The 25645-nt window shown below is 53.0% G+C and overlaps 2 protein-coding genes across 4 annotated transcripts in view; both read right to left on the bottom strand.

Moving 5' to 3' along the window:
• LOC127571252 (sodium- and chloride-dependent taurine transporter-like) overlaps positions 1-24401 on the bottom strand; it is a 200858-nt gene extending 176457 nt beyond the window's left edge. Inside the window, 2 exon segments of the mRNA XM_052017479.1 lie at positions 23653-23712; positions 24314-24401. The gene's annotated coding sequence lies outside the window, so the exon portion shown is untranslated.
• LOC127571244 (sodium- and chloride-dependent taurine transporter-like) overlaps positions 1-24457 on the bottom strand; it is a 51855-nt gene extending 27398 nt beyond the window's left edge. The window contains exons 1-5 of one of the 3 annotated variants that reach the window (XM_052017464.1): positions 24314-24401; positions 23653-23712; positions 22197-22424; positions 1509-1643; positions 351-585 (exon numbers count right to left, since the gene is read on the bottom strand). In XM_052017464.1, coding sequence (XP_051873424.1) covers positions 351-585; positions 1509-1643; positions 22197-22422 — 596 coding nt within the window. In that variant the 5' untranslated portion in view covers positions 22423-22424; positions 23653-23712; positions 24314-24401. Of the gene's footprint in view, positions 1-346; positions 586-1508; positions 1644-22196; positions 22425-23652; positions 23713-24313 lie in introns of those variants that run through there. The other 2 variants (XM_052017467.1, XM_052017466.1) reach the window with 2 other exon arrangements.
• Between the last annotated feature and the right edge of the window lie 1188 nt (positions 24458-25645).

Here is a 25645-nt window from a genome sequence, read left to right as displayed (position 1 = left end):
AAGGTCAAGGGATATAGAGGCCAAGGGGCAGCAAGGCTGAAGGGTACCTCTTGTACTGAGGCCAAGGGGTAGTGAGGCCAAGAGGTCAAAAGGCAATAAGGCCAAGGGGTAGTGCCAAATGGCAGTGAGGTCAAGGGGCAGCAGGGCTGAAAGGAAGAGTCAAAGGGCACTGAGGCCAAGGGCAATGAAGTCCCAGGGCAGAGAGATCAAGGGGCAGCCCCTATAGCACTGATGAGTGGCATTTAGGAGGGGGGTCGACCGCAGTGGCGACGAGATCTCCCGGTTTGGCCCTGTCCACCAAACGTAGTCACGGAAACGGTGGATAATAACGCGATCGCTGGCTTCCTTACTCCCAGAATTCCGTCACGGGGGAGGTGAAGTTGGTAGCATTGCAGCCCACACACAGGGAAAGGTTCTTCCTCAGACGGTCCTCGATGCAGTGCTCAGTGTTCCAGGTATGGCCACACCTAGCCCAGGGCAGCTCGCTCTGAAACGTCTGGAAGAGGTAGTAGATTCCCCAGGCCAGGATCACGATATAGTAGACATTCAACAGAGACACGATGACGATGGAGGCACAGCCAATCCCTGTCAGGGCAGCCACATGCAGCAACCAATTAACAGGGCAAGGAGAGCAGCAAACAGTCACACCCACCCCCCCATCTCCCCTTCACCCCAAACCCCTGCCCCAACTCCCAACCCCTGTCCCAGTTCCCCAACTCCCAATCCCATGCCCCAACTTCCCAGCTCTGCTCCAACCCCCGAACCCCTGTCCCAACTCCCAAACCCCTGACCCATCTCCCGACCCATCTCCCAACCCATGTCCCAGTTCCCCAACTCCCAATCCCATGCCCCAACTTCCTAGCACTGTTCCAACCCCCGAACCCCTGTTCCAACCCCAACCCCTGCCCCAACCCTCGATCTCCTGCCCACCCACCAGAATCCTCCCCCTCCATGTGCTGAGACCACGGATAAGGATGTGCCTTCATCACCCTGGTTCCACCTCCTTCAATCCCCTCCCCTCCTCTCCCACCCACACTTTCTCCCTCCTCTGTAGCGAGTGGCGGGGGAGGGGGCTGATATCCAGAGGGACGGGGGTGGGGAGGATTTAACCATTGTGTTCAAAAGGCAGTTGGGCACATATCTGTGGGGAGAGTGGGGCTGACCAGCTCGAGGGGCCAAATGGCCCCGTGCTGTAACACTTGCAGGATTCTGATCAATGTGGTTACACACCTCCCACTACTGCCTCCCTCCACCCCTGCACCCCTCTGCCCACCTCCTCCTTGTCCATCCGCCACCCCTTCCTCCCCTCCCTCTCCAACCCTTCCCCTCCCTTTCCTGTCCCCTCTCCTCCCTCCCCGTCTCTCCTTCCTAACCTCTCGCCTCCCCTCTCTCTCCAACCCCTCTCCCCCTCCCCTCTACCCTCCCCTCCCTCTCCTGTCCCCGTTCCCCACCCCGTCCCCTCCCCCCCCACCCACCCTGAAGGAATCAGCGTTACGGGTCACACTTACCAGAGAAAATGGGACAGAGTTTCTCCCAGCAGGTGATCCCCCCTTGGGAAGTGTACTGGCCAACAGCAACTTCCAGGAAGAACACAGGCAGTCCTCCACCAATCAGGAAGATAAAATATGGGATAAGAAAAGCACCTGAATAGGGGCAGAGAAAATATTCACAGATGGCACCGGTTCAAACAAAAATCCTTAATTAATGTCAGACCACAGGAGGCAGTCCCAGTGGCGGGACTATGGCAAGATCAGAGTGGATACAGGGTCACGTAGATCCTCCAGCCCTACAGGGGGTGCTGTGGGTGGAGGACAAGGCTTGCACCCTCCAGCCCAACAGGGGACGCTGTACGTGGAGGACAAGGCTTGCACCCTCCAGCCCTACAGGGGACGCTGTGGGTGGAGGACAAGGCATGCACCCTCCAGCCCTACAGGGGACGCTGTGGGTGGAGGACAAGGCATGCACCCTCCAGCCCTACAGGGGACGCTGTGGGTGGAGGACAAGGCATGCACCCTCCAGCCCTACAGGGGATGCTGTGGGTGGAGGACAAGGCTTGCACCCTCCAGCCCTACAGGGGACGCTGTGGGCGGACTCCCAAGCCCTTCACGTGTGAGCCTGCCGTGGTTGGCGAACGGATCCGCCAGACGTGTCGTCCAGGCAGCAACATGGCAGCTGGTGGAGGACCTCAGTCCCTGCCTGAGCTCAGTGGAGGCTCCATCCCAGAGCCTGACTCCAACCTCACCCTTGCCATAGGGTTGGGCACCAGCTGATTCCCGGAGCTGGTGGCAGGGAAAAGCCGGGACATTACACCACTTAACCCTTGAGCCACCGGCACGATGACCAACCATACCCTGGGAGGTGACGCGAGGAGGAAGCTCGGTGAAGTTAACCCGGGATCTCGGTCAGTAAATGGCCGTACATTCTGCCTCACTCGGGACTGCTTGTGCTTAACGTGGTTGGAAAGAAGGGGTAGGTTGTGATGGCTTTCATAGCTCAATAGCCCACCAGCACACAAGACTCCAGAGCTGATAAAGTCAGAGTCATACAGCATGTAAACAGGCCCTTCGGCCCAACTGGTCCATGCCGACCAAGATTCCCATCCAAGCCAGTCCCATTTGCCCGCATTTGGCCCATATCCCTCTAAACCTTTTCTATCCATGGACCTGTCCAAGTGCCTTTTAAATGTTGTTAATGTACCTGCCTCACCCACTTCCTCTGGCAGCTCGTTCCATATACGGACCACCCTCTGCATAAAGAAGTTGCCCCTCAGGTCCCCATTAAATCTCTCCCTTCTCACCTTAAACCTATGGCCTCTGGTTCATTCCCCAGCCCTGGGGAAAAGACTGCATGCATTCACCTGATCCGTGCCCCTCGTGATTTTATACACCTCAGAGAAGTTCAGCCACCAGTTGTAGACATCAACCCTTAACCTACCCTCCATGTGCTGCCTCAGATAAAGACAGGAGACACAGAGCTTTTATCTTGCTTGTTTTGGGAACAGGGTTTGCAGCTGACGGCTCAAACTTGTGGATGTCTTGTCAACGCGGCGCCACAGTACTGTGCCTCAGCCACATCACCGTTATCACAACACGCGCCAAGCAGGCCGTAGGAAGGCCACACGCACACACACACTGCCTGAAGTGGGCAGGTTGTGCTGTTCCCCGGCCAGGAGCTATCTCCCAACCCTTGCTGCTCAGCAACCGTGGGTTAAAGTTTACTCTGCCCTCTGCCATTTCATTACTGAACAGCTGAGGTGTGACGAGGAAATCAATCAAGCCAGGTCCAACACAAAACATTGTTCCCTTCCCAGATGTACACAAAAAAATATACTTAATCTGTTTTCCGATAAACGTAACCTTGAGTTCATTAGTGCGGGGGCTGAGGAAGCACGTTATATAAAACCAAATGACTCACTTTCATCCAAAGATCTATGGTGCCCATAATCTTAACAGCAACAAACTCAGGGTCACTGCTGCAAAGAGGAACTGATGTCCTACAATAACTCCTTATATTCCCTGATTCCGTTCACTGGAATTTTTCTGCCAATTTTATCCCTTTTTCTTAAACAGACATAATTTCAGAAAGAAGAATGTTTTAGTAAATGAAAACTGAGATCAGGTTTGGTGGTGTGAGGAAGCCGAGAACATGTGCCCTTGTCTCGGGGGGTCTGAGTGAGTTTGAAGGACACAGGTCAACGCCAATCTCTGAGGGAGATTTCTGACATCCCCAACTTCCACTCTTGGGGACGGGGCCAATAATTTGCAACTAGAAAGCACCTTCTACATCATTTCAAAAAAATCCTTACTTTCAATAAGTAATATCTGACATCAAGGCATGCAGGGAGGTACTTGGACAGATGGGTGGGCTTTACGGTGCATCTTCAAGAGAGGAAGCTGGTCCCCCAGAATTAGGGGTGTGGGCAGTTTAAGGCATGGCCACCGCTGGTGGACTGATGGAAACCTGAGTTACACTGGTGGCTGGAATCGGAGGAACGGAGAGAAGGTGTATGTGGTAGCTCCGTGGCGGAGATCCTGAGTGGTCTTAACGAGGTGGGGGTGGAGAGGAAGTTTCATCTTGGGGAGAATCTGGAACAGGGGGTCACCCCTTACAAATAAGGAGTCACCTACTTAAGACCAAGATTTTTCTCACACAGGGTCAAGTATCATTGGAATTCTGCCGTGGGGGAAACACTTTTGAAAGGCAGTGGAAGATCGATTCTGAGGTTCACACAGAGCGCTGTGAGGATCTGGAACGAGCTGCCAGAGGAAGTGGTTGAGGCAGGTACGACAACATCCAAGTACATGGATAGGAGAGGTTTAGAAGGATGTGTGAGCACATGGGACTAGCTTAGGTGGGCACCTTGGTCAGCATGGATAAGTTGGGCTGAAGGGCCTCTTTCCTTGCTGTATTACTCAAAATCAATGCTCTGCATTGGGTGGGGGGATATTTTGGCTGCAGGACCCTGGGAAGGATTTCTTTCCATTGAGATTGTTGGGGTGGAGGTGAGATCACTCAGGGAACTGTCTCAGATCTCAGTCACTGGGACAGAGTGCGTGCCTGGGTCAGGACTGTGTTGTACCAGCAGCTGCCTCCACACATCCCTCACCTCCTGGCCAGTAGCATTCCTCAACCACAGAGCTAAAACAGTGAACAATCGTAACCCTCATTTCCAACAGAACTAATTGACTTTAAATTTAAAAATTATTTATTTTCACTATTTTGAGAGAGGTTTAAAGAACATGTAAAGCATTTTATCATTTAGTCCTGTATTCTCACTCACGAAGGTAACCTAATTCAGTTAAAATAACTTGCATTTATGTTGTGCCTACATCACTATCCCAAGACATTTCACAAGATCAGAGAGCTGAGAGATTGGCACTGAGGCAAAGCTGGAGACAGTGGTACCAGATTGGCATCATGGTCAGCACAGACACGGTGGGCCAAAGGGCCTGTTGCTGAACTGTACTGTTCTGTGTTCTAAACGGGTGGGTGCTGGTGAACAGGGAGGTGGGAGAGTCCTCAGATAATGATGTGTGAGCCCTCCATCAGTAGGGAGACATTCAACACTTGACAATGGACAGGAATCTAAAACAAGGTCAGGAAATGGGAGGGCACACATCTCCACTGAAGGCTGGAATGGGCTGTGTGTGTGTGTGTGTGTGTGTGTGTGTGTGTGTGTGTGTGTGTGTGTGTGTGTGTGTGTGTGTGTGTGTGTGTGTGTGTGTGTGATTGAAAGAGAGAGAAAATCTGTCCAGGTTTTGAAGATGTGTGTGTGGGAATGTGAGTGTTTGTGTGTAGGTTTATGTGAGAGTGTGCGGGAGTGTGCATGTAGTATGTGTGCCCTGTGTGTGTGTGCACGTCTAACCACATGTATGCACGTGTTTCTCCGTGCATGCATGCCTGTCTGCGCATTGGTGTGTGTGAACGAACATGTAGTTCTCAGTGTGAATGTGTGTGTCTGTGTACATGTGTGTATGTTTGTGTGTACATGTGTGCTGGAGTGGGGAAGAGCCTTATTTAGAGATGTGTTGAGCAAACAATGGGCGACTGATCTGGGCTGATCCAGCATCTCCCACCTGCCACAACACCGGGCTGCCTTGTGAGACGTCACGAGCTACAGCAACACAATGTGCGTCAGCCCGATGCAGCTCCCTCCACCACATTTCAACACGGAGGAACCTTGAAGGCTGCTCCACTCCTATATTTAGACCCCTACCCTTGCTTGTGTGTGAAGGACGTGCCGTTATCTGTGCTGTCACTGTGGTGGGGTTTGGTGTGCTGCCTGTCACAGGAGGAGGGCTGGCTCCTGACACACGTCACACTCCTGCTACCGCTGCACACGCAATGACTTCCCTGCCGGCACTGAATGAGGGTGCGGACAGGCACCACTCCTCGGAAACCCCCAGCTCCGAACTGTCAGGAGGAACGAGACGACAGAGGTCCCGGGGTCGGGGGAATATGTTGGGCGACGCAGGGAGAATGTGGGTACTGATTACACACAGAGGCAAGCTGCACAACCATGTCATTGGAGCATTCTCGGTCAGAGCCAGGAATCGCAATGATTCATCCCAGAATCCAGGATGGCTCATACTGCGATTCTCGATTTAATTCACAGAACCACAGAGGGCCCTGGTGGGAGGAAGTTTCATTATATTTGCAGAACTGATCCGATCACAAGCGTAGAACAGGAAGGCAGGCAGCTTGGTGTGGTGGTGAGAGTGGAGCAGCAGTTAAACTACCATTCTAGTACGCCAGAGGCCTCGACTAACAATCTCAAGATCCGAGTTCAAGTCCCACCCCAGCATCTATCCAACTCAATACAGTTAATAATCTGGAATTGAAGAAAAGACAGAGGTTGTTTCTGCAAAGGTTTGAGGGACACTCTGGCAATTATTATATTAGCCTACGTCCTGGCGCAGACGATTTTTGTGTTTTGAGTGTAACTCCCAAAAAGTCTTGATACCATCCCTGAGAAAGCAGCCCGCTCGATCGGCACCCCATCCACCCCCCTGAAACATTTACTCCCTTCTGCACCAGAAAATGAATAAATGAACAGACGTCACCCCTCGTGTCTGGTCTGTCATTCACAAGGGCACGTTTAAACTGTAGCTGAACTCTATTCACCTGCCTCGGGAGCCTGACACCAGCCCCAGGGCTTTGTCCTGTCTGGGTTCGTGTTACACCCAGAGGCACCGTGGGGCCCACATCATCAACAGCTCCCAGCCTGGAATGTCTCACTGCTTCCAGGTTCTCAGTGAGCTGGACAAATTCTGCCCTCCCCCCAACCTTTCATTCTAGAGTACGACACAACTTCATGACCTTGTGATGTGGAGTCTACAGACCAGGCAATCATCCCGCATTCCCATGACTCTGATAGGGGCGCCACTCCCTGTCACCGACGTCAGGCCATCATTGAAGGGAGGTAGCCCGCAGGGACAGGGGAGGTTGGCTCCGATGACCCCTGCAAGAGGCAGCTCAGGGAGAGATCAGACGCAACCAAGCTCCCTGTCAAGAGCTGGTATTCCAAGGCTGATTATCCGTGCAGTCCACAGGTCAGGAAGATCAGAGACAACCCGTCTGACTTGTACCATGTCCAGGGTCACTCTCTCCTGCTCTCCCAGGGATTCAGGGATGCCTCCGAGTCTCTGCTGCTTCAGATGGTGGGGACTGGGTAATGGTATTCACCACTGGGGTGGGAGGGAGTGTTCCCCATCCAAAAACCCTGGGGCCAACCCTACTACCCATTGACGAGCTTCCGATGCTTTCAAAAATACTTCCTCAGAAGGCTAAGGAAATTCAGCATTTCCCCGATGACCCTGCCAATTTTTACAGATGCACCACAGCAAGCATCCTATCCGGATGCATCCCAGCTTGGTACAGCAACTGCTCTGCCCAGGACCACAAGAAACTGCAGAGAGTAGTGGACACAGCCCAGCACATCACGGAAACCAGCCTCCCCTCCATGGACTCTGTCTATACTTCCTGCTGCCTCGGTAAAGCAGCCAACGTAATCAAAGACTCCACCCACCCCGGACATTCTCTCTTCTCCCCCTCCCATCAGGCAAAAGATACAAAAGCTTGAGAACATGCACTACTAGGCTCAAGGACAGCTTCTATCCCGCTGTTATAAGACTCTTGAACGGTCCTCTCATACAATAAAGATGAACTCAATCTCACAATCTACCTCATCACGGCCTTGCACCTTATTGTCTGCCTGCACTGCACTCTCTCTGTAACTGTAACACTACATTCTACATTCTGTTTTAATTTCCTTCTGTACTACCTCAATGTATGGAATGATCTGTCTGGGTGGCACGCATAAAAAGCTTCTCACTGTATCTCGGTACATGTGACAATAATAAACCAATTCCCAATGCAGACTTGATAAAGCTCAGCAAAACTTCCCTCAAATCACTAATCCTCTGCTCATTCACTGTTATTGGCAAGACCATCAGCAGTTATTGCCCATCCCTAACTGCCTTTGAGAAGGTGGGGGTGAGCTCCCTTCTGGAACCACTGCAGTCCTTCTGGTGAGGGAGCTCCCACGGTGCTGGTGGGGAGGGGGTTCTGGGGTTTAGACTCAGTGACGGTGAAGGAACGGTGATGTATCTCCTTTGTCAGGACAGGGTGTGACTGGGAGGGGAAGCTGCAGGTGGTGGTGTTCCCCTGCCCCAGCTGCCCTCGTCTTTCTGGGTGGGGGGGGGGGTGGTGGGTTTGGGAGGTGCTGTCGGGGTAGCCTGGGTGAGTAACTGCAGTGCATTGTGTAGACGGTGCACACTACAGCCCCTGTGCGCCGGTGGTGGAGGGAGGGGGTGTTTAGAGGGGTGGGTGGGATGTTTAGGGGGGTGGGTGGGGTGCTGATCGAGCGGGCTGCTCTGTCCTGAATGACATTGAGCTTCCCAAGAGTTTTTCAAAGTTGCACTCACCCAGGCAAGTGGAGAGGGTTCTATCACACTCCGGATGTACCTTGTAGATTGGGGGAAGGGTTTGGGTGTCAGGTGGTGAGTCACTCACTGCAGGGTCCCCAGTAATGTGGACGGTGCATTTACCAGGATGCTGCCTGGATTGGAGAGTGTATCTTATGAGGATACAAAAGCCTGAAAACATGTACCACCAGGCTCAGGGACAGCTTCTACCCCACTGTTATAAGACTATTAAACGGTCCCCTAGTACGATAAGATGGACTCTTGACCTCACAGTCTACCTCATTGTGACCTTGCACCTTATTGTCTGCCTGGAATGCACCTTCTCTGTAACAGTAACACTTTCTTCTGCATTCTGTGTTGTTTTCTCTTGTATGACCTCGATGCACTGTGTAATTATGTGATCTGTATGATTGGTATACAAACAAGTTTTTCCACTGTATCTCGGTACAAGTGACAATAATAAACCGATTCCAAATGATCCCCAAGCCAAGAACAACCAACATCAGTAAAATCAGGTTAGCATATAAACCCACGCTGCTGTGTGGGATCTCGTCTGCAAACGGGCAGTACTACCTCCCACAGTACAGCAGCCCAGTGCGAAGGGCATTTCGTTGATTGTAAGGTTCCAGGGAGTCCTATTTACATGCAGCACTCCCTTTCATGCCAACTTGTTAACTGCCAACCACAGCCAGCTATTTGACCAAGGGGTGCATCACAATTAAATTCCGTCAGCATTCCCAGGAACTATTGAACTGTAGTGAGCATCACTCCTGACACTATAAAGGGTGTTGGTGGTTGATTTAAAAGTTGTGGCCGGTCTATGGAACTGCAGTGGGCATCACCATCTCATCGTTCCCCCCCCTACAGCAATAGCCTCAGGAATCTCTCAATGCCCTGGCTGCATCTGACCCAAGCAGGGAACTGGGCCGGAACTTCCCTCCACCAGGCACTCCCTGCCTCTGTCCACCCAGAGGCCTGAGTTCAGCGGCAGGAGTCTGTGAAACAGTGCGAGTGAGGGGAGCTACGCCTCACTGTGATCCACGGACACTTCCCAGCTCCCCCCCCCCCCCCCCAGCAACTCAGGGAGCCTGGGGAGGGGCCTTGGCTCAAGACAAGAGGTAGCTGTCCCCATCTCTGGCTGGGACACTTTATTGAGAGCAGGGGTTGGGGGTTCCAGGAGATGGACGATATCACCAGTTCAGTAACCGCACGGACCTCAAGTGCCTGTCAGTGGATTTCCCCACGCACACCACTTGACCAACAGCCGCCCCGTAAACAATCTGGTCACCCTGGCATTGCTCCATGGGATCTTGCTGTGTACTAAGGGGGCTGCTGTGTTTCAGAAGCCAGAGGAGGAAGTTTACAATGGACTTTTTTTGTTCTAATTGTGTTCTTTCTTGTAAAAATTGTGCATAATTTAGGTTTAATTTATGTTTTTCTTGTGAATGCTGCTTGTGATGCTACGGCAAGTAAGTTTCTCATTGCGCCCGAGCACACGTGGACTTGTGCAGATGATGATAAACCCGACTCTGACTGTGCCCGTTCCCTCCCATCATTGAATCGAGGGGTAGGACGGTGGCGCCGAGGCAGCAGATCAGCCACAACTGTGCGGACAGTCCCCCTGCCCATTCCGACATCTCTGTGACCACAGGCTCACTGAGGCAGGTGACTCCTAGATGCCCAGTGAGGGGGTGGGAGATAGGAGTCTGATCAGTCCCCAGGAGGGTGGGCGATCCCTGCCAGAGACAGAACGACCAGAGGTGTTTCACAGGGACCAGCGCAGACTCCGACCCACCTTGCTGTTCTCAGAACCATAAGACCATAAGACATAGGAGCAGAATTAGGCCATTCAGCCCATCGAGTCCATTCCACCATTTGATCATGGCTGATTAATTTTCCCTCTCAACCCCATTCTCCTGCCTTCTCCCCGTAACCTTTGGTGCTCTAACTGATTAAGAACCTGTCAACCTCTGCTTTAAACACACCCAATGACTTGGCCTCTACAGCCGTCTGTGGCAATGTATTCCACAGATTCACCACCCTCTGGCTAAAGAAATTCATCCTCATCTCTGTCCTAAAGTGATGTCCTTCTATTCTGAGGCTGTGCCCTCTGGTCCTAGACTCTCTCACCACTGGAAACATCCTCTCCACGTCCTCTCTATCCAGGCCTTTCAATATTCAGTAGGTTTCAATGAGATTCCCCCATCCTTCTAAACTCCAGCGAGTACAGGCCCAGAGCCATCAGATGCACCTCATATGTCAATCCTTTTATCCCGGCCTCATTCCAGTGAACCTCCTCTGGACCCTCTCCAACACCAGTACATCCATCCTTAGGTACGGGGCCCAAAACTGCCCACTATACTACAAATGTGATCTGACCAACACCTTATAAACTCAGCGTTACATCCTTGCTTTTATATTCTAGATCTCTCGAAATGAATGCTAACATTGCATTTGCCTTCCTTACTGCCGACTCAACCTGCAAGTTAACCTTTAGGGAATCCTGCACTAGGATCCCACGTCCCTTTGCACCTCTGATTTCTGAATTCTCTCCCTGTTTAGAAAATAGTCTACGCCTTTATTCCTTCTACCAAAGTGCATGACCGTACACTTCCCTAAAGCCACAAAGCCATCGATTCAGTCATCCAGATCATTAACATATAACGTGAAAAGTAGCGGACCCAACACCGACCCCTGCGGAACATCACCAGTCACCGGCAGCCAACCAGAAAAGGCCCCCGTTATTCCCACTCTTTGCCTTCTGCCAGTCAGCCAATCTTCTACCCATGCTAGTACCTTTCCTGTAATACCAGGGGCTGCAATCTTGTTTAGCAGCCTCATGTATAGCTGGTGACTTAGGCAGGAAGCTCTAAACACCACAGGCTGGCAGCGCCTGGAGATTTTAAATTCGCCTTTCTCCATTCGACTTGAAATGGTGATCCCCTGCCTGACCTTGTGCTTGTTCCTCACTCTGTGCCCATGGGCAGGGGAGCAGAGGAGATAAAGTCCCAGATGACCCATTTGTTTACAGGCAGTGTGGGTGGGACCTTCACAAAATGGTCCCTGTCTGTTGGAGATTAATTAGATGGGAAGCCCTGAACCCTGACGCATGCTCACATCTCAGCTACAACCTGGCAGTGTTGGTGCTTCATCTTGCCCCCAGGGGGTCCTGGAACTTCATTGTATACATTTCGTTCTTCTGTCAAGAGTCAGTAACAAACCAAGGACCACATCTCCACCACCTCACATGCAGACCTCTGAAAGCAGGGAGCCAACCTGTACACTCACGTGTGTGTCGTCATGGCCAGACAACCTGTGGCTGTGATGTTGGTCGGTGGGGTCTATGTATTCAGAGGACTCGGGTCAGTTTGGGAACAGTGTATGTGGGATCTCTTGTCCATGTCTAGGAGGGGCCTCGATTTGAAAGGGTTTCACCTGTGTTTTTAAGGCTCTGCCCAGCCTTTCATTAATGCGTCTTCCACCAATTTCAATCCTCCCACATACCTTGCCTGAGGCAAGAGCAGTACAGGCAGCAACGGTAATCCACCTCTGTCGGACAACAAAAACACAGCAGAGCTCAGCACCACCATCTCACACTGCTCTGTGTGCTCGTGAAGCTGACCGAGAGTGGCAGAGGGGAGAGTCTTGAAAATGGATCAGATGGCTGCTGGAATGTTGGCCTGTATCTCAGTGGGTCAGCTTGGGACAGACTCCTGTGGCTGGAAGGGATAAGGGAAAGGGAGGGGGGTGGAGGGCACACGTGTGCATCAGCAGGGCTGGGGCAGGGTGTGTGCAAGGGAAATGCCACCCTCCATGCCCAGAGCTGTCTGTCACCCCTCCAGGACGGGACGTCTAACCTGTACCTCGCCCTGCCCCAGACACCTTCTCGTGACCAAGCTGCCTCATGTCCCATTGGGCCTGGGTCTAGGAGCCTTTCTACACCGAGACCTAGCTCGGAGTCTGGGGCTGGGGTTTGAACTGAGCCCGTGGTGTCACGCAGAGAGTCCCTTCACCTGGAGGGACCTGGGGAAGCTTGGAGACCCCAGGCTCTGCACCCACCTACTCTGAGCTCCCAGCCAGAACTTGCCCCACCCACCACAAGCTCTGACACTCACGCCCAGAACCTCAACCTGCAGGGAATCCCTCCGAAATCTCCATCACCCACTTCCGGGCAGTGTCTGGGCTGAAACCCACGACCACTGACTGAAGCTGTATTTGGACATGGATCGGGGACACGAAGAGGTCATTTAACGCCTTAAACCCAACCCACGTTGCATGAGATGAGGGGCGATCTGACTGTAGCTTCTGCTGCACGTCCCCCTCCAGCCACAGAAACCTTTCACCTTCTTGCCTTCCTCTACCTTATAAATACTCCACTTCACTGCACTCTGAGGCCGAGTTCCAAGGACTCACTGCCCTCTGAGACAAGTCATGGCTGATTTTTAGACAGTGAACCCTGGTTCTCAATTCTCCCACAGGAAGAAACATCCTTTCCACAGCCATCTTGTCGAGACCCCTTGGGACCTCTCGCACCCCCACGCTAGCCACCAATTCAAGCAGTGAGGGGGTTCTCCATGGCAACCCGTTTATCCTGGCAAAGAGGACCTGATGGCAGCCACCCCTTTTACACCAATTCTCCCCACATTCCCATCAACTCCCTCCAGATTCTACCCCTCACCCACACACTAGGGGGGCAATTTACAGCGGCCAATTAACCCACCGACCCGCACGTCTTCAGGATGTGGGAGGAAACCGGAGCACCCGGGGGAAACCCCGCAGTCACAGGGAGAACGTGCAAACTCCACACAGACAGTGCACGAGGTCAGGATTGAACCTGGGTCTCTGGCGCTGTGAGGCAGCAGCTCTCCCTGTGCTACCCAGTGAGGGGAGGGGATGGGAGATGGTGGGGGGTGGGGGGGTGGTGGGGTGTTGTGGAAGAGGGGGACAGATCACAGTCCGCACCTCTCCACATCACCAGCCGAGATGAGGAAAGACTCAAGAGTTGGAATCCCACCAAGTACTCGAGGTCAGCTGACATCACCTGCCTCCACGCAGTGTGATCTGACACGGGCACCCTGTGTGTGTGCACACACACACATACATGCGCACACACACTCAATTAGCATATAAGATACTGCAGCAGAAGTAGGTTGTTCTGTCATTCAAAAGATTAAGTCTAATCTTTAACCTCAGTACCACTTTCCTGTACAAACCTTATCAATCCTTTTATATCTAAAAACCTACTGATCTGCCTTGAATACACTCAACAACCGCCCTTCCAGAGCCTCTACAGTCGAGAGATCTCACCAACATCTGAGTGCAGGAGCTTCTTCTCATCTCGGTCCTGAACAGCTGGCCATTATTTTGAGACTGTGACCCCTGGTTCTGACACCCCAGCCTGGGAAATCAACTCTGCGTCTACTTTGGCCCCGTCACAACTTGGTACATTTCAATGAGCCTTCCTCTCAATCTTCTCAGTTGAGGTCTGGTCTGTTTAACCTCTCTTCACAGGACAGGGTATTGTGTCCAGTTTTGGTCACCTTGTTATAGGAAAGATGTTACTAAGCTAGAAAGAGCGCAGAAAATATTTACCAGGATGTTGCCTGGACTTGGGGGCCTGAATTACAAGGAGAGGTTGTGTAGGCTAGGACTTTATTCCCTGGAACATAGGAGATTGAGGGGTGACCTGATAGAGGTGTATAAGGTCATGAGGGGCAGAGACAGGGTGAAAGCACACAGTCTTTTTCCCAGGCACGGGGTGCTAAAAACAAGAGAGCAGAGGTTTAAGATCAGAGGTGAGAGATTTAAAAGGGACATCAGGGGCAGCTTCTTCACACAAAGGGAGGTGTGTATTTGGAATGAGCTGCCAGAAACAGTGGTTGAGGTGGGCACATTAGCAAAGTTTAAAAGCCACCTGGATGTCCATGGATAGGAGAGGTTTAGAGGGCTCTGGGCCAAACGCAGACAGATAAGACTAGCTCGTTGGGCAAAACAGCCGGCATGGACGAGTTGGGCTGAAGGGCCTGTTTCCGTGCTGTGTGACTCTATGAGTCTAGATCCAGCTGTGAGTGTTCCACGATTCCTGTACAAAAACACTCAGGTCCCTTGAAACATCAACACCTCACTCATCTCCATTACTGGGAATAGGATTGCTCTATGAGCTAGCATGAACTTGATGGGCCAAACCAGCCTTGTTCTATGTTGTAAGGAAATACGGAGATGAGTAACATGTGCAGTGACACACACAGGCAGAGAAACCCAGATACCACACACACAAAGGTGCGAATGAGTGTGTGCACACAAGGAGCCGGCTCGTTAACCCGCCCCTCATCCAGGAGGCCCCTCACTCCGATCTATGGCTGGGATCTTGCTATGCTGATACGTTTCCCTGCTCGTCAAATGAATGATGTGGGTAGGCAGGGATTCCAGAAACTTCAGAGAGAGGCAGAGCGAGAGAGCAGGAGAGCGAGAGAGAGACCGAGAGAGAGAGAGCAGGAGAGCGAGAGAGAGCGAGAGTGAGAGCGAGAGCGAGAGAGAAGGCTTAAATCCAAGACCTCTTCCCTTGGGAAGCAGAGAGTGATAGGAGAACGAGTGGTATTCCAAATCCCCTCCTAACTCCATCAGATATGGGAATTCGGGTGGACAGAGCATTCCAGAATATTATTCCCAAACTCATGCTGCAATTGACTGAAGAATTCTTGACTCTGGCCCCTGCACCATCTCCGAACTGCAGAGGGATGTTGGTGTGACAGACCCCGTTCCCCAGCCAATGTTTGCAACCTCTGGCAGAGGCGGTGTGTCCAGAGCAGTCAACAAGACAATCCCGGCCACTGGCTCCGGCTGGAGAGGGTGTGAGCTGCTGGAAAGATCCCAGCGGCAGATCTTGCCAGAGGAGGTACTGGCCACAGGCTCAGAGACAGAAATCAATCTCAAATCATCCGGGTGAACTGCTGGGAACTGCAGATCAATAAAGTCTGAATCAGGTCCAGACAGACTGGTGGGGACGGGTCTCTCGCTGTATAACACTGGGGTACGGTATCAGTGGGAATAGGTCTGTCACTGTGTAACCCTGGGGTACAGTACCGGTGGGGATGGGTCTGTCACTGTATAACACTGGGGTACGGTATCAGTGGGAACAGGTCTGTCACTGTGTAACACTGGGGTACGGTACCGGCGGGGACGGGTCTGTCACTGTGTAACACCGGGCTACGGTACCGGCGGGGACGGGTCTGTCACTGTGTAACACCGGGGTACGATACCGGCGGGGACGGGTCTATCACTGTGTAACACCGGGGTACGGTACCGGTGGGGATGGGTCTGTCACTGTGTAACACCGGGGTACGGTACCGGTGGGGATGGGTCTGTCACTGTGTAACACCGGGGTACAGAACAGAAATGGAACTGAGGACTCCTGCTCCCTCCGATGGTTAAAGATCCCACACTACTAATTGGGAGCCTGGGAGGTGCTCAGCCATGGGATCTCGCTGTGCACAAGCCACCTGCTACTTGTCCTCAATGATGAGAGTGACTACAGTTGTGAAATACCTCAGTATCCTGCGAGTTGGGAGGCTCTGGGGAAGAGTCTCTCCTCTAGGTACTCCTGCTCCAGAAGGCAAATTTTCTTTTGTGTCCGAGATGTCCGTGTTCCACACTCCAGCTCATTAACCACCCCAGATTCCCAACATTCCTCCACTGGTGGTTGTGCCTTCAGCCAGGGTGGGTTCCCGCAGTTCCCTCCCTGAACCTCTCCTGTGTGATGCTCGTTAAAGACCTACCTTTGTGCACAAGGTTATCGACGAGCATCCCTAACACAGCATCAGCATGTCTTTGCCTGGTCCCCATGAGGTAGTCCACACTGTTTCCCATGTTAACGACTCTCTTCAGACACAAGTTGTTGGCTGGTTCACCAGCAGACTGCAGCTGGGCTGTAGAGTTTGCAGCTCAGTCCAGCTCTCCCTGGGTCACACTTCCACCCATCGCCTGCCTACAGGGCTCTGTATCAGGTAACATTTCCACTTGGGTTCCTGCCCGGCACAGGACTTCCACTGACCTCTTGCTGAACCAGCAGATGCCACACACGACTGTGTCCAGCACGTGGACGGTGTAGATAGTGGTGGGGGCCATGAGGGCGATCGGCAGCAGCAAATGTTGGCGTGTGCAGTGCAAGGAGGGGAGAGAAAGGGGGCTCAGAAGGGCAACTGATGGGGAGGGGGGGGAAGAGAGGGCAAGCAAGGCCAACCAATGGGGATAAGGCTGAGAGAAGGCCAACCAATGGGGATACTCAGAAGGCCAACCAATGAGGATAAAGGAGACTCGGAAGGCCAACCAATGGGGATGAAGGAGACTCGGAAGGCCAACCAATGGGGATGAAGGAGACTCGGAAGGCCAACCAATGGGGATGAAGGAGACTCGGAAGGCCAACCAATGGGGATGAAGGAGACTCGGAAGGCCAACCAATGGGGATGAAGGAGACTCGGAAGGCCAACCAATGGGGATGAAGGAGACTCGGAAGGCCAACCAATGGGGATGAAGGAGACTCGGAAGGCCAACCAATGGGGATGAAGGAGACTCGGAAGGCCAACCAATGGGGATGAAGGAGACTCGGAAGGCCAACCAATGGGGATGAAGGAGACTCGGAAGGCCAACCAATGGGGATGAGGAGACTCGGAAGGCCAACCAATGGGGATGAAGGAGACTCGGAAGGCCAACCAATGGGGATGAAGGAGACTCGGAAGGCCAACCAATGGGGATGAAGGAGACTCAGAAGGCCAACCAATGAGGATAAAGGAGACTCGGAAGGCCAACCAATGGGAATGAAGGAGACTCAAGTCAAAGCAGTGGGAAAAGCATTCAAAAGGGAGCTGCACCAGTTCCTGAATGGGAAGGTTGGCAGGACTGTGGATGGGCCAAATGGCCTGTCAACACTGTAACTGTTGTATAATGTGTATGGTATAGAACAGGACCTTTTGGGACTTTTCCTCCACAAAAGACTCCATTATTGCATCTTATTCATTCATGGGATGGTGACACCAATGGTGAAGCCACCATCATCGACCCTCCAGTGCGCCCCAGAGGGCAGTCGAGAGTCACAGGCCAGGCTGGGCAAAGATGGCAGATTCCCTCCCCAGAGGGGGCATCAAGTGGGCACAGGTTTTGAAACAACAAGCTGGTAGGTTCACAAAATGCTGGAGTGTTGTGTGTGGCTCCGAGCACCACACCACGAGGACACGGCAGCACTGGAGAAGGTGCAGCGGACATTCATCAGGGTGTTGCATGGGATGGAGAGGCTGGTTCTGTTATCCCTGGGGCAGAGGAGGTTGAGGGGGGAAACCTGATTCTGAGGGGCAGAGACTGGGTGGGTAGCGAGATTTCCCTGTGGCACAGTTGTAGGGGGCATGGGTGTAGGGTAAGGGATTGGTGATTTAGAGGGGATGAGGAAGAACTTTCCCTGTCCTCCAACCAAGGGTGGGGGGGGGGTGGGGGAGCATTGGAGTCCAGAACGCACTGCCTGAAGGGGCAGTGGAGGCAGAGACTCTCATGGCATTTAAGAGGCAGCGAGACAATTTCTTGTGTCACCAAAGCATTGTAGGTTATGGACCAAGTGCAGGAAAATAAGATTAGTATGGATGGGTGCTCAGTGGTTCGCACAGACATGATGGGCCGAAGGGCCTGTTTCTACCAGTCGATTGCTGAGATTAATTCCAGATTAATTACCCAGATGTAAATGCCCAGCTGATGTGGTGGGCTCATCGATCCTGGTGTGTGGAAGGACTTCCTCCTGTAGCCCCCACTCTCACAGCAAACTCCCCCTTCACCTCTCCCAAGCCTGGTGCTGACCACTTCCACATTTGTACGGCTGCAGGTCAGCTGATTTTGTCATTTTTTTTTAAATCCAAAGGTCACGAGCTTAAGCTTCTCTTGGGGACAAACCCCTGACTACCTTCCTCCCCAGGTCTTTGTGGGCAGCCCGGTGTCTTGAGGCAGAACGAGGAAGAGACCTCTTCCCTGTGCCTAAGACCAATAGTTAAAGCACATTGCGTGGTCAGTTTCATGGCTAGCACTGGGATCTTGCTGTGCACAGGACTGGTCACTGCCTTCTCCAATGCTCAGTGAGCTGGGGAAGCATTTCATTGGCTATCAATTCTCAATACCAAGGTTAATAACCAGGGTCAGTGGCAGAGCGATCGGGAGTTGAGAGAAAAATTCTCTCTGTGAACCAGGTTTGGGGGTTTTTGGGGCCTGTGACTCACTGGCCAAGGGAGGAGAAGACCTCCTCACACTTAAACAGTAGCCAGATGAACTCCTGAAGAGCCTTGACCTGCAGGACAACCGACACGAGAGCTGGGAAGTGGGATGGACCCAAATTCCACTGCTGGCCATCACGGGCGAGAGGGATTGAATGGCCTTCTGCTATGCTGTAAACCCATGTCCCAAAAGATTCCATCGGAACTGCTCTTTCCGGGTGAAGGCGACTCCCTGTTGGTACTGGTGACCGGCCTATACTGTCACTCTTGTCATGACACAGGTGGCCATTTCACCCATTGGGTTCATGCTATCCCACCAGAGGAGCAATCCCATCACGTGCTATGTTGGTGCCGGAAGAGCGGCGACACTTGTGGGCTTACCCCAGCACATTCTCAGTAACACAAAAACATGCATTTCACTGTATGTTTCAACGTACATGTGACTAATAAAGAAATATCTGATCCCATTCCCCTCTCTTCCCTGTAACCCTTCAACTTATCCTCTCTCCCACACTCAGCAACTCCCTTTTGACTCTTCTTGTCGTTAACCTACAGGAACGTCTTTGGGATGTGTGAGAGAGAACCAGAGCATCCGGGGAAAGCTCGTGCAGTCACGGGGAGAACGTGCAAACTCCACACAGTGCCGGAGGTTGGGATCAAACCCGGGTCTCTGGACCTGTGAGGCAGCAGCATTAACCACCGTGCTGTCCTGGGTTCAACACTCCACATTGTCCACTCCATTAGTTTGAAAGGTCTCATTACAATCTCACGGCTCTCTGTACCCTGGGGCGAGAGTTGGGGACTTAGGTTCCAGTTACCCCCAGAACATCTGTGCAGTGTTCCCCCTCCTACCCCTTGCCCAGTTGTGTGAGGGGGTTGGAGAGATCGTTCTCACAGGAACTTAAATACAAGAAGACCCTTATAAATTATCAGTGCTGTTGAAATTGCTCAGCAGGCTGTAGTGGAGTGTGTGTGTGACAGACACAACTGGTCCCCAGATCAGAGGGTGGGCGCAGCCTTCAAACTTGAAAGCAGTCAATGGGGGAAGAGAAAACACAATGTTTGCATTAAAGAGGCTGGGTATCAGAGGAAAGTTTGAGTCTAGCAAGAGTGGTGATTCACACAGACAAGTGTTGGGGCGACTGGTTTGGAGTCAGTACTGGGAGCACGCTGTTGTTAACGGAGGCAGTGAGGGTGTCGTGGTGGGGGGGGGGGGGGGTGGTGTCGAACTGTGTGCGTCACCAAGGGAATGGTGAGGTCAGCAGGATCACTGGATAGAACTGAAACCCATTTTCAGATAGTGACGTGGGAACTGGTCTGTTTTGGTGCTGGGGGGGAGGGGGTGGAGGTTTAAACGAGCTGCTACTCTTTCAACGATAACAACCACAGGGCCATAGAGAGCAGATGCACACATTGGTGAGGCAGGAGGGAGACCTCCTCCGTTCTCCCAGAGGCAGTGTTTACATCTCCGTATTACAGCTGCAGTCTCCACATCACTCAGCCCTAGTTAACTGCTGCAGAAAGTCCAAGCAAGATATCCATGGGTAGTCCATGGGCCCTTTCCTGCAGGATACTTCATGTTCGGTGATCTGACAGGGAGGATGCAGTGAGGACTCTTCCACTAGCAGGGTTGCAAAACAGTGCAGCCCCTCGTTAAACACCCAGGCCAACAGAGAATCTAACTGCTACCGGTGGGGTGGAAACAGATAGGATAGTGGCATTCAGACGGCTTTCAGACAGGCACATGAACAGGCAGGGAGTGGGGGGATGTGGTCATCAGGTCCTGGGGGATGGGATTAGTTTAGTTTTGGCATCAGGGACCGAAGGGTCTGTTCCTGTGCTGTTCTATACAACTCCATCACACTGGAGTCACCAGCAGAGGCGGTCTAAAGCTGGCCAGTGGGGGTCTAGGGTGTGTGGGAGAGGAGAGAAGGTTTGGGAGCCGATGGCAGTGTCATGGTAACTGGAGCAGTTTCAGGGATGGGATCCCCCCCCCCAATTATTTACTTCTGTAATTTATAGATTTTTATGTCCTGCACTTTACTGCTGCCGCAAAACAACACAGTTCACGCTGTATGTCAGTGATAATTAACCTGATCCTGACTTAAGTACAAGCTTGTGAATTAAACAACCAAACCGGTATTAAACCGGGAGTCAATGAGGGGGGTGGGGGTCGGTGGGGGGAAGGGGTTGGAGGTGGGGTGTGGTGGGGTGGGAGGTGGGTGGGGGGGAGAGGTGGAGGTGGGGTGCAGCGGGGTGGGTGGTGGGTGGAGGGGGTGCGGTGGGGTGGAGGTTAAGCAGAGAGCAGAGCCAGGCTGGGTAGGACTGTTCTGGAATCTCTGCCTGAAGGTGTGAATGGCCAACTCAGAGACTGTGTGGAGGTGGGAGGTGGGGGTGGGGGGTGAGGGGGGTTGGGGGTGGAATGAGGGATCTCCTGGGCTGGAGCTCAGTGTGAGAGTCAGTGATGGGGGGGGGGGACTCCCTGCCCACCGCAGGATGGGCAAGGGTGGACCCAGACAAATGCCACCCCCACCTGCCTGCAGAGGCACCGGAGGAGGGGATGGGGTCACCAGGGCAGAGACTGTGGGTGGGAGAGGAGGGTGCGGGGGGGGGGGCGGGAGGGGTTGGGGGAAGAGGTCACCACAGACACTTCACACAGGAGGTCATCGGTGACCCTGCCATACATAACAGGGTCACCAAAGATCCCAGGAAGAACCGGAATTTCTCGGTGAGGATGTGAAATGGGGGCTGAGAGAGCAGAGGGGGAACCCCTGTAGGGTGGTGGGAGATGGGCGAGGGGGGAGCTGGGGTACAGCGATCGCCAGCACTGGGTTTGAACCTGCTCTGACACACCTGCGCCACGTTCCTCCTATACAGGAAACCACACATACCTGGCTGGGGAAATGATGGCCGGATCACGGGACGGTGCTTTCATTGGGAAACAGACACCAGCCAGGTGGCCAAGCCCGTCACACTAACCTGGACCGGAACGTGCCCACACCTGCCGAGGCCGGTTGCCCAATGCCGGATAGTGCTGGTGAGGCTGTGTTCCCCGGGCATTGACTCCCACTGAGGATGCCTGACTCACTAACCAGGTGTAGGGGAGTCGCTGAAGGAGCGTGCGTTACCAGGGGTGCAAAGTCACGGCACCAATACCAATCCATAAAACACTGGCAAATCCGGTTTAGCAACAGATTTAGACGGAAGAATACAGCTCACCAACCGCGTTAACATTAGCACTGAGTTCTCCCCCCCCCCCCCCCCCCAATTTACTGAGGTGGATTGTTAAACCAGATTGTTGCAGGGAGCCTGGTCAGCTCTAGGTCGATGTCCAGGGAGATTTTACGGAACGAATTAAATGCCGACAAGAAATTAATGCCGCATGTGACATAATCACAACAGCCATATAAGGCAAAACTAAACGCTCCTGTCTTCCGTACCCCCCTCCCCACACCCTCCACCTCCCGGCCGATGGAATCTCTCCCCAGTCAAGGTCTGACCTCCCCAGGAAGGACGGTTAACTCACCTCCACCGTTCTTGTAGCAGAGATACGGGAACCGCCAAACGTTGCCGAGTCCGATGAAGCCTCCGGCCACTGATAGAATGAAATCGAGTTTGTTGGCCCACTTCTCCCGCTGCATCTTGCCGTCCGCCTCATCCTCCGGTCTTGTGCCGGGGCTCTTGCCGGGGGAGGGTTTCAGGATGTCTTTGTGAAAATCTTTTAAGCAATGCATCTTTTCACCCCGGGCCATTCCTGAGCTCGAACACACACAATGCATCCCGAACACACACACACAGGCATATACACACACAGACACAGGGATACACACGCGCACACAGGGATACACACACACACACACCACACACACACAGGCACAGGGATACACACAGGCAGACACACACACACAGAGGAACAGGCACAGGAAGAGGAAGGCACACACAGGCACACAACACAGGCAGAGTGAGGCACAGGCACACGCACACAGGCAGAGGGAGGTACACACAGAGACACACACACACAGGGATACGCGCGCACACAGGCACACACACAGGCGCGCACACAGACAGGGATACGCGCGCGCGCACACACACACAGAGGCAGACACACACACACAGACACACACACACACACAGACACACACACACACACAGAGGCACACACACACACAGAGGCAGACACACACACACACACAGACACACACAGAGGCAGACACACACACACACACACACACACACACACAGAGGCAGACACAGACACACACACACACACACAGAGGCAGACACAGACACACACACAGAGGCAGACACAGACACACACACACAGAGGCAGACACAGACACACACACACACACACAGAGGCAGACACAGACACACACACACACACACAGAGGCAGACACACACACACACACAGAAGAGAAGAAAGAGAGAGGGTCTAAATCAGTCCTGTTAATCTCAAGATACAAGAGCAAAATGTCATAACAGGGTTATAATCTGATCTCTCCCGGACCCGTATCCCTGATCAATCCAAGGCAGCCAGCTGCAGATCAATGAACCCCATTATACCCTTCCGCCTCCCTCCGCCCCCTCCCTCCCCGATCCCTCCAAACCCCGAGCCAACCTCCATTTTACCTTCTCTTTTTTTAAAAATAGAAGAATACCCTCGCTTTTATTTCCCCCACCCGACTCCGCCAACTGGCGGGGTTGAAATGCAGACCCCTTCCCCTCGGACTCCGCAGATTTGCGGCGCACGGTGGCCGGGATTTGGTTCCTAGACACCGTCTCCAATTCCTCTTTTCTTTGCAAATGTGCTCGCCCCGCTTCAACCGCCCTCCCCTCTCCACACAAGACGCTCACAATTGATTCCCTGAATCGTTGAGAACGTGCTTGATTAAAAGCACTGTTAACCTTTTTTTTTGCTTTTTTAAAAATGTTTTATTTTAAATGATAAAAGCACAATATTCACTCCCAGGGCAATACCTACAGCTGTACAGGACTCCGCGAATAACGCCTCTTACTCGGTCCAGTACACTTGTCCAGCTTTCTGTTTGGGAAAATAACACAAATAGAAAAAGGAACAAAAAGGGAGGGGGCAGAAAGAGAGAGAACGAGAGAAAGAGACAGAGAGAGAGGGGGTATAACAACTGGAAAGGAGCAAACAACCGCAAATAAACACCCTTTTTTATTTAGATTTTTAGGGGATTAAAATCGTTTTAAACACGAAAGCAGAGCGTTCCTTCGTTTACATGATTCAACGGGTGCAGAAAATATTCAGTGGCCATTTATTCCTGGATTGTTTTAAAAAATAAAAATGATGTCCAGACCCTGAGTCTTTGTTCGGGAGCCGGCCGATGCAACGCAGCACATTCCCCGCTCAGTAGAAATTCGCTAAAATATTTATATAAATGTATAGATTATTTTCTTGCCCCCCCCCCACCTCTCCCCTCACATAAAGGGTAGCGCTCTACTCGGGCTGGCTTTAAGAAGAATTTTGTCCTCAAAGAAAAAACAAAATCCCTTTCACAGCTCCCCCCCCCCGCCCGCAGGAATCTGTTTATTTTCAGACAATTAAAACTATTTCGTGCTAAAAATGCACCTTTCTCCCCCTCCCCAAGGGCTTGTGTGTGTGGACTATTGCGGATTACCTGTAGCTGGGCGTTAAGGTGCGGGCGCTCCCTCAATCACTCAGAGAACCCTCCGTTATTCCACAATAAAATGACTCCCTGATTGAAGAGTAATTTTCATTTATACGGCCGCGCTAAATGTCCCTCCTCGCAGCGGCCGTGCTAACCTCATGTAAACGAGTGGAAAAAACCCAGAGTCGGCTTCCTCTGTGCGTCAGGACGTAGATTGGCACTTGAGAGGGAGGGGAGGAGGAGAGAGGAGGAGGGGAGGGGAGGGGAGGGGGGGAGAGAGACAGAGCAGCGTGCAGTCCCGGCAGAAGGGGGAGATCTCACACTTCTCTCTCACACACTCTGCAACTGCTCACCGCTGTTCCGGACATGTCCTGTCACAGTACCCCCCTCTCCCCCCTCTTACCCTCAGCTCATTCCCCCCCCCCCCCGCTCCCCACTCTCCCCCACCTCATCCCTCACCCCGCCCCCCCCCCCCCGGGACCCGCCACACCTTCCCCCTCCGTTACCTCCCGCCCTCACTCCTTGGTTCACTACTTCGCCCAGCGTTGCCTGTTTTCCTGCCGTGGGGGTTACACAGTGAAGGTTGGAGACCCCTCCCCCGGGGGTCACACACACTCTCCCCCGGGGGTCTCACACCCCTTCCACCGGGGATCACACACCCTCTACCCCCTCCCCCGTGGGTCACACACACACCCTACCCCAGGGGCTCACACAACCTACCGTGGGGGTCACACACACTCGCTCCCCCAGCGGTTTCACATGCCCCCTCCCCCGGGGGGTCCACACGCCCCCTAGTGCGGGGGTCTACACATCCCTTACCCCGGGGTACCCTGGGGGTGCAGACACACTCTCCCCCATTCGGGTCTCCAGACTCTTTTGCTCCTCCGTCTCCCCTACCCTGGGGATCTCTCCCCTACCCTGGGGATCTCTCGCCCCTTCCCCAGTAGCACCCTCTCCTGCCTCATTGTTTCAGGTGGGGGCTGGGCTGCTTTCATTTTCTGACACCGCTGCCTGCACTGCAACGGTTAAGCTCTCGGTGTAAATTTGGTCAGGGCGCTGGTTCTAATGCGATTGTTAACAGGTTTATTTTAACGCCGGTATTAGTCAGAACGACAGCAGCTTAGAACTGCAAGCCCAGGATGTGCATTCAGACTGTGAATTCACCCATTTTGTTGAGCAGAACCTCCCATTTTATGCATCTGATTTTCAGTTTGAACGGCCCTTGTTGGGTCGCTGTAAATTTCGTTCTTCAGTGGGGTGGGTGCATCTCCCTGGTCCCCCACATCCCCCGCTTGTCTGGGTGACCTGCGCTCCCCCACTTTGGTGGGCTGAGGTGGTGGG

The sequence above is a fragment of the Pristis pectinata genome, chromosome 6 (assembly GCF_009764475.1).
Source record: "Pristis pectinata isolate sPriPec2 chromosome 6, sPriPec2.1.pri, whole genome shotgun sequence".
Classification (NCBI taxonomy): domain Eukaryota; kingdom Metazoa; phylum Chordata; class Chondrichthyes; order Rhinopristiformes; family Pristidae; genus Pristis; species Pristis pectinata.
This window is presented reverse-complemented; position numbering and strand designations above follow the sequence as displayed.